The 19,480-nt window shown below is 36.3% G+C and overlaps 1 protein-coding gene across 3 annotated transcripts in view; it reads left to right on the top strand.

Annotated features, from left to right (window-relative positions):
* Positions 1-18,919, top strand: part of LOC145985227 (CCA tRNA nucleotidyltransferase 1, mitochondrial) — a 59,477-nt gene extending 40,558 nt beyond the window's left edge. For all 3 annotated transcript variants that reach the window (XM_083118984.1, XM_083118986.1, XM_083118985.1), the window contains 4 exons: positions 2,595-2,707; positions 8,549-8,652; positions 12,541-12,713; positions 18,703-18,919. In XM_083118984.1, coding sequence (XP_082975110.1) covers positions 2,595-2,707; positions 8,549-8,652; positions 12,541-12,713; positions 18,703-18,839 — 527 coding nt within the window. In that variant the 3' untranslated portion in view covers positions 18,840-18,919. The remainder of the gene's footprint in view (positions 1-2,594; positions 2,708-8,548; positions 8,653-12,540; positions 12,714-18,702) is intronic.
* Positions 18,920-19,480: the final 561 nt, after the last annotated feature.

Genomic DNA, 19,480 nt, shown 5'->3' with positions numbered 1-19,480 from the left:
ACATTGTGCATGACCTCTAGGCGTCCATCCCACGTCACATACAAAGTGTACTTCAGTCATTGGGTGGTCCTATGACCAATCAAGGATTGGCCATACATTCCCAAATACAAGCAAAACACCACACTACTCCATTCAAGTGCATCATCAGTGCTACCATGCCAAAATGACATGGGAAGCCATTTTGTTTAGTATCAATATTAGCGGAAATTAAGATTAATTTCTGAAAACCCTAGTAAACAGCCTAAAATCAAGTTAATGCTGCAATCCATAACAAAATAAGTTATCAACATGCCAAAGCCATTTTGCATACATAAACACCATGTGCTATAATTTATCAGACAAAATTTTTATTTACTTACGTATTTTCAAGAGAACATTTGTCTAGGTTCAGAATAACCCCCTTTTCCTGAAAATACCATTTATTTACCCCAGTTAGCATAACTGTGCTTAAGAAACCCCAAAAATCTATGTTTTTTGGAATAAAAACAATCGAGAGCTGAAAAACTCCATCCTAGTCTGACACCTGGTGGCCAGACTCGGAACTGCTTGATACAAGCTACCCATAACTTGAGTCAGCCAATGGGAACCATCCCAGGCCATGTCGTCAAGTCCAGATGGCAAACTTCCTTTATTATGTGTGTAGGAAGCCATCTTGGACTCTATTCTGTACCAGCTTTTGACCAGTGAAGGTCATGACGAAGAAACGTGCTATGTTAAAGCAACGCGAGTGAGCACAATGACCCGGATATCACATGGGACTACCGTAAAAGTGATATAAGAGTCCCTCAAAGGCCTAGTATGGGCTTACAGGACAGATAACAGTGAGAAAAGTTATGTAAGTCAAGAATAGGGACTCGGGCATATGAAAAAGGGGTAAAATCGGAAAATGCAGACTTTACATTCCCCGAACTTTTCGTGTTTGGCCACGTGGCTGTGTAGGCTGAATAATACGATGCATAGTGAATGGAATCCACCTCAATCTAAGGGTGGATAAAGTATCCAGCATCATCAGTACCACCAATAGTCTGGAGAGGCTCCACGAAGCTTAGGATCTTGTGTATTTGTGCCCGTAAATTCTGTTTTCTCCCCAAAAATGAGCCATCATCGTTCGAAAGTGTGTGAGTGCATAACAAAGGGCCCAGATCAAGTAAAAAATGTTAATGTTCACGCCTAGGATGAGATCCAGAAATTGTAAGTAGCATATGTTATCTTATCTAAATTCTGTTTGTGTGAAAGTATACATAAATGTTTGTTTTGCCTGCGAGTCATTCCATGCCAAATCAACACAGATATGTGCAATTTCCAACCTGACCATCTCCGATTTTCATGCAATTTGGGGAGTTGAAGCTATGCATAGAACTTAGTAACTATGAACATTTTGAGTCTCATGCATCTTGTAATTGTTAAATTATTCAAGGTCAAAGTTAGCATAAATTGCCCTTTTTGAGCCCGTTTAGTTATACTAAATGTACTGTAACTGTTGGCTAAATATACGTTGGAAAAACCTTCGCCACTTCATTTCTCATGAAATTCTAGCCTGATTTGATATATCCCATCACCCCCTTTCCTTTGAAATTTTTGTGTTGAATTCAATATGGTGGTCAACAATATGCCAAATGTATGCTTCACACACACAGCTGTGCCTAACCTATTTCTTTCATGACCAGGATAATGCCTAACCTATTTCTTTCATGACCAGGATAACTCCTTTACATTTTGTAGGGGATGTTAAGGGACATTTGACTCGTCATAGTTCATGTAATGAGGCTTTTATCAGTCACATAGTTACACATATTATTTTGTATCTTCTGATCCCATTGCAGTCCCAGAATGATTTTTTTGATATGTTTTAGAATATGGCATGAGGGACCAAATATATTTTTTTCACGATTTTTGGTGATGATATGTTTTGAGATATTCAAGGTGAAAAGCCAAGGTCACGTGACAAAATTATATTTTTATCCAAAGGTAGGCTTGTTGATTATCACTGGAAAGCTTGTTCAACTCCCCAAATTTCATGAAAATCTGAGATGGTCAGGTTGTGGGCTGTGTTGATTTCATATGGAATGACTCCTGTGCTATTTCAAGATACTTGTCGTAATGGCCAATAAATTTGTCATTTCAACGAACTGCATCTGATTTTCATCCCTGAGTGTGTAATTCTGCTAGTGTTCCTCAACTATCGTTTAAATTTAGGCTGAAAGTTCCTCTAGAGACCAGCGAGTCTTCTTTGGAACACTCGCTGATAATCTGGGAACACCACGCATCGCACGTGGGAGATGTGTGGCTGCATTGAGTAGCTTGGGAGGTTATTTTTAGGTTCCTTTACATTCTGCTGGTTATTGAAGATAAGTAGAAAGCCAAACTGATCAAACCAACTTCAAAGCCTAGAAGTATAGCTCCCGAAACCCATTGCAGTCCCATATTAATAAAGATTTTCTCTAATTTCACAGGTATTTGTATTATTTTGTACCCCATCTGTACCTTAAAAGCAAAGATAAGGTATATTTAAGGCATAGACATGAAGTTTTTTCTAATTCCTAAAGAACCTACGTGCTCACTTCTTTACATTATCATTTTCATTCCAATTCTAGGCCTGCCTTCAAATCCTAACATCACTGAATTCAGGCAAGTTTGGCTTAGAAGAGAGAATATCCAACTCCACCCAATAACATTATTAATGGCACTATTAAAGAATGAAGAGGAGGTAAGAGAACAATATAATAAAAATATATATAATAATTCTTAGTAACTGTTAATTGAAGTGCAGTTTTCTTTTTTTTCTTCTTACAAGTCCGTAATTAGGGACATGACCAGTGCTAGAAGTGAAAAATGTTAGCAGGGGGGATGGTCCTATGGTTTAACATGAACAATGAGACAGCTGGGGGATGCTTTGCGAAAATTTTGTTAGCTGGGGATACCATTCCCCTGCTTCACCCCTCACTTCGAGCACTGGATGGGAAAGATTAATTGGTACTCCTTCAGTATCTGTTGATATGGCCTTATCAGTGCATTGGTTTATGAATAAAATTACCAATAATTTTGACGAACTGATATATCCATAAGTATCCTGTAATTTATTGCAAAATACTGTCATTTTGTTATATTTTTATTAATATTTACATAACATTCATATATTGTGGATTTGTAAAGTAAATGTCCAAAAATGCAGTTTTTTCCCTAATTAATTAAAGAGAGTTGATGAACTATTCATGATCAAGTAACATTTGCATTTTTTGTTGGATCAGCACTGTTGTCAGTATTGGTAACTTTGTTAACATCTGTACTTCATAATTGGAAAAAGAGAGATGCGGTAGTATATAAATACGGAGAAACTAGTACTCGCTTATCCTTGAAACTGTTTTTTTTCTTTCTATCAATTTCAGTGGCAACTGTCACCATCCTCGGAACTTGCTGAAATGTTGCTTGGCATGCGTCTTTTGTAGTAGCTCTCCAGCTGCCGCTAGGTGCGCTGTTGTGAACTGTACGTGTGCATCCATGTCGTCTGCTATTTCCCGGCGTTAACTGTTTTAGTAGGGGAATCCAAGTGTGGTGTGCCTGTCCGCTATCGATGTTTAGCTCTCGTGCAGGAAGTACATTATGGCATGTGTTTCCTTGATTTTGGTGTCTACGAGTGTGTGGGCAGTGTGTTTGACTTGAACCTTTTGAATTTTATGACTGTGGTATTTGATATGTTTGGCAAGACCAGTAGTGGGTTGGGCTTTTTTTGCATCCGTTAGGTGCTGTTGGATTCTTTCATTGACAGATCTGATGGACCTGCCAATGTAATGTGCCTTGCACTCGTACTCTACATCGTATACACCTGGGTTATCAAGGGGAGGGAGAGGAAGTACCGTTTGTGTTTGTTTAGTTTATCAGCTATTTTGGCATTGGGTTTGTGCGCTACTTTGATGCCATATGGAAGAAGAGCTTTGGATATGCGGTTGGATGTGGTGGGATGGTAGGGGAAGGCAAACCATTTATATTGGCCATTGGAAGTTGATTGTGGCTGGTTAGGGTGTCTGACCTGTATTTCCGCTTTACTGCACCAGATTTTTAGCATCGGCGCTGTTGCGAAACACATATGTTAGTTTGTGGTTGAACTGAGATATTTTGTATTTTAGCCATTTTGTTAGGTGGACTGTGGGGTGATTGAAGCCTTAGGTAGACTGTGGGGTGATTGAAGTCAGCTATTATAAGGTGCATGGGGATTCCAGGTTTATGAGTCTTTAGAATGCCATAGGCAATGGCAGGTGAAGGGTTGGGGTTGAGAAGGAATTTGTGGTGTCGTTCACTGAGTATAACGCTAGACTTCAGTACATTTTTCACAATTATATTGCACCTGTCTGTGGGGTCCTTTCTGATGACACTGTATGAGTCACTGTTTAGTTTGCCTTTTACTTTTTTTTTTTGCATAATCAGCCTTGTGCATAATTACAACTTGTTCGTTTTGTCGGATTATAGACACCAGCAGTCATTTATATTGAGCCATTTGCGAAAATTAAAGAGGACTGAAGTGATTTCTTTGTGCACTGGGTTAGGTTTCCTGGTTTCACTGCTGGCTATCACTTTTTGAAAAATTCTGGCTGCTGATGTTCTGATGTTTTCCGAATCTTGGGGGTTGGTGGCAAAACAAGCTGCTTTTTCTGCTTCACATATGAGGTCGAGGTCGTACTGTTTTGTACGTGAAACTTATCACCGTAGGCAAGGAGTTCTTTGAATTTGCTTGGGATCAAGATATTCGACCGATTTACAATGTTTTTTTCCTTGTCCACCATCTGGGTCGATCTCACTCTCACTCGGCCATGTTCCTTCCAAATTGTGAAATTTTTGTGAAGAGACTTCGTTTTTTGGTTTTCCAAAATCTGCAGCATGTATTTGATGTTATTTGCATTCTCCCACCTTGCAACTGGTAGCGCAGCTTTTTGTTGTCAGCACGTGTGTGACAGTCGGCAAATTTCAGCATGTTTGTCGGAAATGACTGCAGATAGAGCACGTTTTTGTGAATTATGAATGACGTTTTTCATTCTGTAACTTCTATTATGAAATTTCCACTGAATGAACTTGGGAAAAACATGGCACCGTTTGCACGCTTCCAAGAATTTTACGTCCAATCGACACAGAAGCAACTAATGTGTGGCTGAACTTTTAACGAAGAGCCTTCTCCTACTGTTGCAGAGAAGAGGATCTACGAGAAGAGATAGCTACCATCCCTGAAACATGGCTACATAGAAGCACAACTTTCCACTTGGTGCAGTAAAGTGGAAATACAGGTCAGACACCCTGACCAGCCACAATCAACCTCCAATGGCCAATATATATGGTTTGCCTTCTCCTACCATCCCACCACATCCAACCGCATATCCATATCTTCTCCCATATGGCATCAAAGTAGCGCACAAACCCAATGTCAAAGTAGCTGATAAACTAAAGAAACGCAAACAGTACTCCCCCCCCCTTGATAACCCAGGTGTATATGATGCAGAGTACAAGTGCAAGGCACATTACATTGGCAGGTCCATCAGATCTGTCAATGAAAGAATTCAACTGCACCTAACAGATGCGAAAAAAGCTATAATGGTACATTGTTACATACCATTATAATTATAATGCTAATCACATTATGTCATGTAAGCATATTAGCATATTAAAAATAGTAATAGTTGTGCTACAGAACCTAAATTTCATAAAGTTGATATAATTTCTTTTGACTTATAACTTATATGAAAAATCAAATATCAACAAAGTTTATTTGTGATCTAAATGGTATCTTACAAGAATTATCACTTACTGGACTTATACAGAGCTACTTTAAGTACTTACGATTGCAATGCAATAAGCATAAAAACAGCAATATAATAATATAGAGCAAATTTTGCAAGTTAATTTAGGTTTCAGCACTTGCGTGTGTTAATTTGAAAACAAGTGTAACTAAAAATTAGCTGTTTAAAGTAGAAATTATTTATAAATTTGTCAATTTGGTCAAAATTTATTATATTTCATCCTACACATGTTATAGATTGTTTTTATGTGTCAAAATCTTCTTGTGGGAAAAAACCATAACATACGGGAAAAGACCTTTTTCCCGCTGAGGGTAAAAACATTTGATCACACAATTTTATGCTGTAAATTAAATGAAAACATAAGTTTAAATGATAATATACCAATTTATTCTATCAACTATGCATGACAGTAAAAATCATAACAAAATGTGATAAAAAAATAATATTTTATACAAGAAAAATTGTAACCGTTTATATTCTGTGGATATAGTGAGAAGTATGGATTTTGGAAATGCTGGGGAAGTGGAATATGGACAAACAATGGATGAGCAGGTCGTAGTTGAGGAAACTTTTCGTTTCAAATAAGACATATGTAGAGTAGCTGTTTCCTAACTACTCCCACTCCAATGTTTCGCTAAATCTCATGTCTGACACCACTACTATTTCGTATATTTTACGTCCTTTCCTACCTTTAAGGCTTTCACTTTATAGGATAATCATGACGATGAGGATGCATGGTGAATTATTGAAATAAAATTATTATTTCTTTGTGTATGTAATTATTAATTTTTATAATTATGTAAGTAAAACAATAACAACAAACATTGAAATAACCATTTTTTGCTGAGGATTCGAACCTGCGACACCTGACACTTCAGAGTGTGCTAAGATGACAATCGGGAAATTATGCTTGTAAGTAATGTTTTCACCCAAAAACAGTTCTACCACCTCAAAAACATTGCTTCAATCCAAAATTATCGCATTCCTGCGACAACGTATGTCAATCTCAATCGGCCCTTTCAACAATTATCAAAAATTCCTGTAACCGAAATAATATTATATGTGTGAAATATAGAATTTTAGGTTGACATTTTTAGAAGGACAGCGGACCCCTTGACCATACCCACCCCTCTCCTCTCCTTCTCGCCCATGATGTCGAAGAAGGACAAAGAGGACTTTCGTAATCGCTGATATTTAGAGTAAATACAAAATATCACTTGGTAGCTTGCTTTTCCCCCAGTGTGATTTGATTTTTTAAATTTTGATTTGGCGATTTAAGTCCACTTCATGCACAGTAATGCTAATCGGGACAGTTTAAAGTTGGATCTGAACCACTTGTGCCTCCACCGGGTATCGAACCCGGGATCCCTCGATTATAAGGTGCTGCGCCATCGTTCCCCAGTGTGACTGGACACCTTCAGAGTAAGATAGACCCGATTAGGCGACTTAGTTATTTTCTGTCAATTGAATATGGCAACACTCATCTGTATCCGGTAAGGATCACAGGCAACTGCACCAGCTAAACAGCTCGCCTCCTCCTCCCGCGGTCAGTCTTTGCCGCTACGCGAAGTCTTCCTTGTGGTGGCTCAGGGCCCTTTCCTCATGTTGCCTGAGGAGGGTACCGGATCAGTCCTCCTCTTCGCTTTTGCCGTTGTCAGAAAAAATGTCAGTCTGCAATGTTTACTTTATGACAATATTACCAGTTTATGTACGTAATAATATTTTAAGACAGGTTCTTCAATTCTTTATATTTTGGTGTTACCTGTGGTAACAGCGGCTACATGCACGCCATGCCTTTGATACATAAAAAAAAAAACTGCTGAATTCTTGTTATATGAAATCTATATAAAAGAGTAATATACCACAACTTATTATCAAATCTTACATTGTTGTATTTCACATGGTATGTGTAATTGACGTGAAATATTTGATTATTTTGTGATTAAGATAACTTGATTTAATTGTTCAACAAGCCTCAAGTCTATAAACTCCTTTGTGTTCCTACTTGTGCAAAGTAAATCTTTGGAAATTAATTTTTAGATTTTACCGAGGAAGAAAAGTAGGTAAAGGCATTACTTATAGTTTCCAGTTTTTATCCTACAGCAAGAAAGATATAAGTTAGATTTATGAGACTCAATATGTCTCGACATAATGTGATTTATATATAGTGATGTAAAGCCCAACCCACTACTGGTCTTGCTAAACACATCAAATACAATAGCCATAAAATTCAAAAAGTTCAAGTCAAACACACTGCCCACACACTCGTAGACACCAAAATCAAGGAAACACATGCCATAATGCACTTCCCGCAGGAGCTAAACATCGATAGCGGACAGGCACACCACACTTGGAATCCCCTAATAAATAGCAGATAACATGGACACAGATGTACAGTTCACAACAGCACACCTAGTAGCAGTCGGAGAACTACTACAAAAGACGCACGCCAAGCAACAGTACAGCAAGTTCCGAGGATGGTGACAGTTGCCACTGAAATCGATAGAACAAAGAAAAAACAGTTTCTCGGATAAGTGAGTACTAGTTTCTCCGTATTTTTCTGTACTTCATGGGTATTAACCAAATTTTTTAAAAAATATATATTATTCTGTTATTGAATTTCAGTTCTGGTCCGTAAATATTGCTGATATTTTATTGCATGAAGTGAAATACTTGTCATCCATAGTGTTTTGCTTAATATTTTTGCAGTACCCATGTATGTATCATTGTATTTATTAAATAAACTACTTTGCTGTTGTTTTCAGATGATGACTTTACATTCCCGGCTTAAACTGTCTTCATTTGAACGAGACCTAGGACTGTTTGTGGTTTCAAATAGAGAAGATAAACCTGCAGTAAATCCTTTGAAGTAGGTTTGGGCAGATTTTGTTTTATTATATATGATTCAGAGTAGGATGAAGTAGATTCTTGTTTTATTTATTACCCTTGCTTTTTTAAATCCATTTATTGGAAAATTAAGAAGGATTTGCCATACCAGATAAGAACTGTACTTTTTCTTCAATGGGAAGTCGTTTGGATTCCTAAGGAAATATGATTGGATCTAGTTCAATTATTTTTAATCTGAAGTTTTTTCACGTACGCTAGAATAAAGCTGAAAACGCACAAGCGAAAGTGATTTTTTTTCTATGAGCAGATAGGGCGATATTTTACAGTTGACTGAAAGATATTCTTGTCAAACCAATTGTGTGTGTGTGTGGGGGGGGGGGGAGTTTGGACAAATGTATTCTTGTGCGTGAGGTAGAGCATGTTTTCTCTATGCATATTATGTGACTCGTGTGTTGTACAGTGGCGAGGGGTGCGACAATATTTTCTGAGAGCAGCCAATTTAGTGGACATCTAAATGTCATTAAAATGTGTATTTGAGCCAAAAGAGCAAATATTTATTTACTTTTTCTCATTTGCTGGGCAGCCGTGGTGTCCTAGTCGGTAGGGTGTCTGACTGCCATGCTGGAGTCCTGGGTTTGATTCTCGAGGTGGGTGAACTAAGCTGCCACGTAAAGCAGCTCTGGAGCTCACCCAGCCTGACATAAACACAAATAAACATGTTATTTACAGTGAAACTATTGGTGGAAGGGGTGTTTGCCCTCTGCAAGACTTCTAAATCTGATAATAAATCGTCAATTAATATGGATGTAAATAAAAATCAGTGGCGTGCCTAAGAGGGGTTGGTGCGGTCATAACCCCCCCCCCCCCCAATTTGGCCAGTATTTCTAAAAAAAAAAGAACGTCAAAAGATGGGAAAGTAAGGACTGACTACTATAAAATGTATACGTAACCCTCATCCCTCTCTTTCGAAAATCCTGTGCACGTCACTGATAAAAATCCACCTATTGTGACGTCTAAAAATGCGTAAGTTTGACAAAGATTGTTTTTGTTCATTTCATGCTGTTGGGCTGATCGGGACTGGATATATAAGCAGCTCAAAGTGGGATCTGAGCCATTCTGCATTGCTTGAAGACAACTTTGATTACAGTATATAAAGATGCTTGACGTCCATCTATAAATGATCACCCCCCTCCAATTACCAGAGACTTCTAAAACTAGCAACTAATTACCAGTTTACAGAGTAAACATAGATCGCACACAATCAGATGCATAAACTGAACCTAATGGGCGGCAGTTAGAAGTAGTCATCCACCGTCCATACCATCGACAGTGGGTCCTCCATTAATCATTGTTAATCAAAGTCATTGGCTTTCACAGAAGATCTGTTTTTTACCTTAGATATTCATAATCATAGTTCTTTCCTATTGTTAAATAATTTTTGATACAATATATCCCCTAAAAAGTCAATTATGTAGTCATTTCTTACTGACACTTGAGTTTCACCCCTCCCTTATGCTTTCCTGCTTTTTTATTTACGGGCTCCTGAAAAACATAAAATCGGGATTTGACTGTATATCTGGAATAACATATTGTAGATTTGTGCATGTTACTCACTATTAAAGGAAATTAATAAATACGTTAAATAGTATTTAAATTAATCAATACTAAAGGTAAAAAAAAAAGGTAAAGTGTTCCCCTGTGCTTAGCACCACGCCATGAAGGCATATAGGGGGTGTGGGGTAACGCCCTACTCTTTCTTGATCCGGTCGTGAGTGGGGTGATGTGATCAGCATCATGCCTCTGACCGCCTTTACCACCCAGGGTTTCCCCCAGGTACCCATGTTATTCGACGCTGGGTGGGCGCCGGGGCCACTTCCATCGTTAGAAAAGTTCCCAAATTACTATTTAACGTATTTATTTATATCTGGAATCTTCTTCTTTATCATAAATGTAAAAATATATCATCTATGTGAAATTACGTTCTTAGTTTCATTGTCTTTTCTAAGATAATGTAATTATGTCAAGTGCAAGATGGCTTTAGTTCATTTCTTATGAAAAATGAAAATGCTTGGAGAACTTTAAAAAATATTTTCATAAGCACCCATGTACATAAAATTCCTTAACACCGATGCCTGGTTCGCTCAAGCATCATTAAAACGTTCTTAACAAGCTGATAGTTAACGCATCACTAAAATCTTAGCAGCCTGTTAAACTTTTAATGTTTGCTCAAGCGTTTTTATAGGTCTGTTAACTAATGATATGTTAGAGGCATTTTGCTTTGATTACTTGCTATTCTCATACTTTGATATGAGAAATGCAACGTTTTGATTGGTTGTGCCGTGAACAGTAGGTTGTGCGTAAGCACGTTTTTCCGAAACACTTGTTTTGTCACTTTCTTTTATGAAACCCCAGGAACAGCAATAAATAAAGAAATGTGTAACATATAAATATATGTTTCAGATATGAATGTTAGTTAGGTATTTACATCCGCACACCGAAAATGTTATGTATTAACAGTTACATTGTAATTTTCGTAAGTTAATTTAAATGCGTGCCTGCCGACTGCAAATACAAGATCATAAATATATAAATAAAAACTACAGTTCTAGGTTAGGCTAATGTTATATAACATGATTTATTGCACTGTACTAAAGTACAGCTACGAGCTGAATAAGTAAATAGGTTAGGCAGGTTTTCTTTATCTGTACTTGGTTAGGTTAGGCAAGTCGGGTTTGGTGCTTTTAGCATTTATCTCCAGGTTGCTACAGCTGTTGCTAGCCGCTAGTGGTTGCACACACTGCGATTCAGAATTTAGAATGATTAACAGTTGTGTCGAGCATTCTCTTCACTGCAAAATCATTTTTTCCATTATGTTAATTGGAGTAGGTAGATAATAAGTGAGAAAGTTCCAAAAGAACAATACCCTACTATTTTGAAAGGTTGCGGGCTACTTTGTGTAAAGTCACAGATTTCTTTTACATTAAATAAGAGTACAGGACGTGCATTACCTATTTCTAGGTCAGTTGCTTCATTTTAATTTTATCTCTTACGTCTTCTGACATTTTTCAGCTAAAAAAAACAACATAAAATTGGAATGGTTGTCATAAGCAGACAAGCATAACCCCCGATTTTCTCCAGTTTCTATGTGATCCACTGGAAAACGGTGTGGATGATGACACCGAATATTTTGGTGAATAACTTTACCTTATACAAATATGTAAAAAGAGGTTACATTATTTTAAAAAGTCATGCGATATTTTGTGTTTATCGTTACAGTGCAGTGAAGGTGGAAACTCAATATGCATTTAAAAAAATCAAATTCGTATAAAATATCTATATAAGCATAAATTTTAGGCCCGACAGTCAAAATTAATAAAATTTGAATAATGTGTGATGATCACAATGCCATTATTGACAAAACTTTAAAAAGTACATTGATACAATATTTCTCATTTAACTTACATGTGATTTCTGATTTGCATGAAATGTGAGTTTAGTATGAATTTATAATATGAAATATGAAATGGGAAAATTATTTTTGCTGTAGAAAAAATCGAACTAGTGTATGTTTTGCGATGGTATGCATATAATGTGTTCAAATCTGTTTGGGATAATCTTTCAACACAACAGCTGGCACACACAATGCGCTGTTAAGCATGTTAATGAAGCCAAGGAGTGCCTTTAGATTTAACGACGACGTTAGAGGTCTGTTAGCCTTAACAAAGGTTGGAGAAATGCCTCGATGTGCTAATGTAGTGTTAACTTGATTTAACGCTTCTTTAAAATTTAACGCACCAAGCACAAGTGATTTTAAATCTTGAAAACATTGGAAGAAGGTATAAATTTATGTACATTTAGATTTATTCATAAGTGATTGTGAGTTGACAGTACGTAACCTTTAAAATTGCAGGCCATATCAAAGCTTAGTGATAAGCAGCAAGTCTAAACTGAATGACACAAGACGTGGAGTGGAAGAAGTGCTCAAGTACAGAGGAGATCTGCTGTTGCTGAAGGCATTCAGCGTGTGGGAGGCACCTCGGTTTCCATTGAATGGAAACATGCTCAAAGAGAAAGGAGTTCCAGGTAATACAGAATGGAATTATGAGAAATTAATTTTCTTAATTTCATTATGTAATTTAAGACACTTGTTGATTTATTTGTATATATCCAGTTTTAACCTTTTCTTAATCAAGAGAAATAACCATCCATGTTGTCCAGAAATCACCAGTGTACAAGTGTACATTGTACTAGTGAAGCATCAGTGATGCCAAATGCAAGCAATTCTGGAAGAACTGAAGATGAGGTGGAAAATGGTTAGTATAATCAGTAAAAGTCAGTTTTTTTGGTCTGTAATTTGTCAGGTCTGTAGAATAAAGAAAACTTATTTCAATCTTCAAAAAAACATTAGTTTTGTGTTCAATGGGAAAAAATTGTGAAGGCTTGGTATGGGAATTTGAACGCCAGATAATATTAACTCTGATAAACTTACTATTCATTTTTCCGCGTAAGTTTTTTTCCAGCGATCGATTTCGCCAATTGTCTGGTGGCTTCGTCAGGCGAGTGGCAAAATCGATCACTGGAAAAAAAACTTACGAGGAAAAATGAATAGTAAGTTTATCAGAGTTAATTACCTATCTCTGCGTAACCGCCAAACTGATATCTTTAGATACAATGACATAATATATTTTTTTAATGCAATCCCATTTCTTCTTTTAATATGTTAATGTATGGCTGGACTATTTAAAGTGGTCAATTAACACGTTAACTGCCAGGGTGATTTCACCAAGTTATTGGACTTTATTATCTCTGGAAAAATTAGAACAGTCAAAACTTTTAATGGGCCCTCGACTCTATTTCGCTTTTTTTCTCTGCAAAAATTAGAACAGTCAAGAAACTTGTAATGGGCCCTCGACTCCAATGCCTTGTCAGTCATGCCTTATGTGCATCATTGTTATACTTGTGACAGAAGGCACCCTAGGAACAAGAAGCCACATGTTTCGGTCATAATGACCAATATGACGTGATTGGTATATGCCAGTTTTGTGGCAGTTAACGTGTTAAAATCAGTAATTCTGAACCTTTGACTAGTTTCCACCCTTGAGATTGAATTTGAACAGAATGTGCAATTCATGTTTAAACTCTGTAAATGGTACAAATGAAAACCATTATCTACTCCATCAGTGTCAGCAGAGGTGTCGCCTGAAGGGAGTTCATGGAGCACCCAAACCCCCAACTGAAAATGGATAAATTTAAATTTTTCTTCTTTTCTGCTTTATAAAACACTACATTTCAAGACACTTATTTTAAAAAGTAGCTTTTTTCGTTCATAAAGTCTTACCAATTTCCTCTGACAGTTGACAAGAAAATCTCACCAGATTAGGCAGTGAGAACCCGGTGCACATCTGGTGCTGCGAACTCCCTCTGTTGTATTATTCCTGTGTTCTAGCTCCATGGAAGAAGCAGAGAGAAGCCAAGGGGAAAAACTGGAAATCGGAGCACGTGCACCTTCCAAGAGAAACTATCAACATATGGCAGTTAAATGTTAGGGAAATGTGCAGATAGTGGCAGAGGCACATTTTTTTTCTTCAATTCTGAAGTATTTTATTTTTCGCTTCGTTTAGCTTCTGTATTGGAGAAAAGTAAGCAGTAGTTAAGATATAATGCAAGCACTGTTTGCATTGTTATAGTAATTCCTAAGATCTTCGATGTTTTAGCCTAATATCTTTTCTTTCCAATTCATTTCGCCAAAAATTAAGGCCACAAACGTCCTCAACAACTCCACTGCAAATCATTGTAGGTTTTATGTTTTCAAACACTATATCACCAAAATGAGCAGATTTATACGTGCATCGACATTTAAAATGTGTTGCTTAAACCTTTAGATAATGTAGACGAGTCAAAAAGAAGGAAGACGAAGATGCTGCTAGTAGAAAATAATGTTTATCTTGGTACACATGTAAATGAGTATGGAAAAGAAATTATAATTGTTATAAACTTCTACAGATAACCTTTAAAACAATAATTTTAAGTTTCGCAAATTGTAATTTGCATAATGAAGTTGGAGCATTGCCAGAGACTTACCAATGAAAGCTGCTGCTGTGAAATTACAAATAGCTATTGAAATCGAAAATAAAAATAATAATAATAATATTTCGTCTGTGTCATGGTTACTGGAAATGGTGGTGGAGTTAAATCTTAAGAACAGGTAAGAATTAATAATAATAATAATAATAATAATCCATGGCTTGACAGCCCTTGAAAGGCCTTGGCCTATCTCCCGACTGCCAGTCTCCCTCCCACAATCCTACCTAGAGGTGTGGAGTTCTTCAACCAGTAATGGGGTGATGTGGGGTCAGCACGTCGAACCCTCAGCCATTATAGGAGATTTCCGAGACCGGATTATGCTATTCACTCGTAGCGCCCAATTTCCTCACGTTGGTGGGTTGCCACCGGTCCTATACACAGGCCGAAAACCCAGGCGGACTCGAACCCATGCCGTCCCGCAGTTGGAGTCCAAAGCACAGTGCCTTAGACCTCACGGCCATAGAGGAGGACGGTAAAATAATTCCCAACACTAAATAAGGAGAGAAGTAAGGCATTTCAATAATTTGAACTGGAAAAAGTGCATTGTTTACCTTAGTAATTTTTCCTTATGTTTGAGGGTATTGACGGGCAAGGGGGGGGGGGAGAGTTGTTAAGTGGAAACGATAAATCTCAATAAATGAAAATTGACCTGTGTTTTGTAAATGGATTTTTGCTGGGCACTCTGGTGGAGTGACTAGCACAATACAAGGTCCCAGGCTCCTATTCTTCATAAAACATGCATTATTACATATTATATTTCTTGTTTTACTTTATTTTATTATTTTTCCCTTGTACTCTACAATTTGTATGCTCAGTTAATCAGTGTCACTCACATTTACCATTTTGTTCTCTGTGAATTGTCATCAACAATTGATGTTCTGTGTGTTTGCAGCCCACCTTGGTCTAGGGAAGGGGGGGTTAAAATTTTCTCTTCATTTAAGCTGGGGGTATGAACACCCAATGATTTACTTCACGCGACGCCTCTGAGTGTCAGCTAATACAGGGGTAGGGGTAAAATTGCTGGTGATTTGACTGATTCAGTTTCTATAAATAAACTTAAATTAAGGCTCAGCTGGACCTTTGGTATTTGATAGGCAATTTTTTTCAAATTTTCTGCTCCATTCGAAAAACCTCTTGGATATTTCAAAATATGAAAAATTAGATACGCTTAGAATTCCTTCTAGAGCATTGACGTAAATTTTCGTCTAGTTTTCTTTCACTGTTGTAGATATTATCAATAGTTTAATAGACTTACGTAATCACGAAACTATTGATAATATCTAGACAACAGTGAAAGAAAATACACGAAAATTCACGTCAGTGCTCTAGAAGGAATTCTAAGCGTATCTAATTTTTCATATTTTGAAAGATCCAAGAGGTTTTTCGAATGGAGAGGAAAATTTGAAAAAATTAGCCCATTCGCATGCCAAAGTTCCAGCTGAACCTTAATGAAATAACCTGCTACCTTGTATTTTTGTTAATGTAATGCCATTTGTTAAAATACTATTGTTTTTTTTGTATTGTTTGAATTAGGTATGGACTGAAATTTTCGTCAATACTGTATTGATAAGAAATTACCAATACCAATACCTGATATTCTACTGATCCAATATAAAGTTGTAAATGTTCTCAAAGAGCTTACATGCATTATTTAGCCTCCTTAAGTAATGCACGTAAGCTTGTAACTACATGGGTTTTGCCTTCTAAATAAACTGCATATTTTGACATTGGCTTTACAAAACTGTTGTAGCTGAATTCTATGTTCATGTTCATAAAAATAACAACAAAATTTTGAACTGAATTACAGGTTATTTATAGACATATTAGATGGTAAAATTGTCTGTCATTTTTTCAATAAACTGATAGGCCTATATTGGCTTATACCGATAACAGACTGAATAATCTGTCCTATCCCTAGTTTAAACATCTCTTCTTTGTAATGAGGGGTTCATTGTATATCCCAGAAAACAGTAGCATGCCTCAATGCTTTTAGCACTGCTCTCATTATGATTGACAAATGTCAAGTTTTGGTTTGCATCCATCAAATAGAATCAAAAGAAAGGGTATCCCAGATTGTATGAAAAATGCAACTGACATACTCAAGGAATCACTGCAATCTGCAATATCTGGTGCTTTAATTAATTTTGCACAAATATTATGTGGCAAATGTTTTCGAGATTAAAGACAACAATTTTATAAAAGCATAGCTCAGTGGTTCCTAAAGTGTGTACTGCAGTGCCCTGGGGTGCTGTGGGTAGCTTACAGGGGCAATACAAAATGTTCCAATATTTTCACTGAAATAACATTTATTCCAAATATGTTCTTATTTAGTACGTTTTACACTTACATTTTTTCTGAATTTGAAATGTGTGTTTATTTTTTAACATAAGTCAAGCAACCTAACCACACCAACTGAGCATTGCATGTTTTAGATAGGCCTACATTCTGAGTTGGACACCATGGGAAAATCTTGAAACACTAAGGGTGCCGTGTAACAATAAAGTTTGGTAACGCCTGGCATAACTTATATCTTGTGCTAACCTGATTGATATATAATTATCTTACACTTACTTCTATTGCTATTTCTGGCCTATTTCTTTGGTTTTACTAGGGCTGAGTCTATACTGATGCTGATGTATCATATCAGCCAATACTAGTAATAGTTTCAGAAAGTATCATTTCACACCTAATTACCGATACTTTTCAGAGTTTGGATATCTCTCGTGGGGTTCACAAAAATTTCATGGGACACTTTTGCAGTGTCTAATTATCCTATAAATTAAGCAAAATCTGTAATTTTATTTAATTTTATACCTTTTATTACCTGACAAAAGTAAATGTTATAATTAAATGATAGCTATTTTAACCCTTTCCAATCAATCCAATTTGTCTGCCACCTGTATACTACCCAGCTCTTATTTATTTTGGCGGGAAAGAAGTTGGTGGATTACTTGTAATTAACCTACAATTTGAAAAGAGAGAAACATAAATATGCTCATTTTTAACACTTAACTCTCCTTCAGTCTCACTGTCCTCAAAAATCCATTTTGCAATATCTTCGTCACTTACATGTATTCTCTGCCATTTTCCTACTAGCACTACAGCATGAATAAAATGCACGATCATCTGTTCATATCAAAATGCAAGAAACAGAGAGACTATACAATCTGCGCTACCTGTTGGCTAGAGTCTACTACATTAGGAAATGCATCAGACAGGCTCCAACGGTGGAGTGGGGGAAACAAAGGAAAAGAAAAGTGTTGGATGTCTTCCAACATCGGAGTGGAATAGAAAAATCATGATGTCGGACTGCATCTGATATAGGATCAGATTGGGTTAAAATTCCAGTCATCTCGTACATAATTCTTTTCATATTCTAAAAGCAAAATGAACTTAGGTTGATGTGGTGTAATTGCAATGGAACACTTCATAAATATTCTCAACAGCTTTTAATTATTTCAATGTTCAAGTATCAGTATTGGTAAGGAATTGATATGGGTATCATTTCAAAGTGGTATCAGCTCAGCTATGGTTTTAACACATGTAAATATTTTGATTTGTCACAAAGAAAATATGAAAGTTGGTGTGTACAGTGTGAGTAAGACTTCTGCAAAGCAATAACATCTTCAGATGTTAATCTTCCATGTTGGTTCGAGTAACCCATGCTAAAAGTTGATAAAATATAATAATAAAAAAATACACTTGCACAAAATAGAACAAAAGATATTATAGTTTAATTTTAGCTGTAAGAAACTTTGTCTAGAGAAAATGTCAGTTTTAGGAACACCGGCACTACACACCTTACGATCTTCATATTGTAAGCAGTGATTTTTTAAATATTTTTTATATTTTCTTAAACAATGGATCAACATGCATATTTAAGAAGTTATACTATGGTACTTACATTAGGGAGGCAAATCAGTAATATATTGAACTATACTGGTATTCTTTGTCAATATTCTCAAGAATTAATTGAATTTTTTTTCAGGTGGCAAAGTACTTGGACAAGTATTGGGGAAATTGAAGGAAATTTGGGTTGAAAAAGATTGTGACATCAGTGAAGAAGTTCTTCTGGAGAGAATTCCGGAAGTTATGAGTGAACTTGGTGTTTCGCCTAAAAAGTGACTTATCGTACTGTTCTATTTATTTGTTTGTTGTACAAACATTGGAATACAGCTCTTGTAAATACAAAAAATGAAAATGTGTGTAGAGTATTTTTGTTGCCTTTTACTTGTTTGTGTAGACTGTTTTTATCATGAGTTGATTGTAACTGAACATTTGGTTCATAAACATACAGGTACTAAATAACACTTTTACTGCAGGAAAACATTAACTGCAATACTTCAGAAGAAGGGATCATGATAGTGATGATGTCATGAAATTGACAGAATATCTGAAGTGATGTTGCCCATGTTATCATCTTTACTTGTTTGAGAGGTCTTATGTTTAAATATTGTCTTGTAGGTAAGTCCAAGAATCACATGTGCTCTTTTGTGATCCAAAGTAGTATGTAAAGTATAATTCTGCTCAACTTTGTAGGTTGTATTTTATATTTCTTCATTTGTTAATTATGTTTCATATCCATGATACAAATCTTTTATTCGTAAACAAAGTAATAATGATTGTGTGTTGCTGGTATGGATTATTTTAGTTATCTTTTAGGTTCGTCGACAATCTTGTGTTTGTTATTATTTACTGGTAATTACTTTAAAATAGTACCTCTGTTTTTCATAGACTTCTCCTAATATGAAAGTTACTGGCCTCTG

This window comes from Lepisma saccharinum, chromosome 3 (genome assembly GCF_977018435.1).
Source record: "Lepisma saccharinum chromosome 3, izLepSacc3.1, whole genome shotgun sequence".
In the NCBI taxonomy this organism is placed as follows: Eukaryota; Metazoa; Arthropoda; class Insecta; order Zygentoma; family Lepismatidae; genus Lepisma; species Lepisma saccharinum.
Note: the sequence above shows the minus strand (reverse complement) of the source record. Positions and strands in the feature narration are given on the sequence as shown.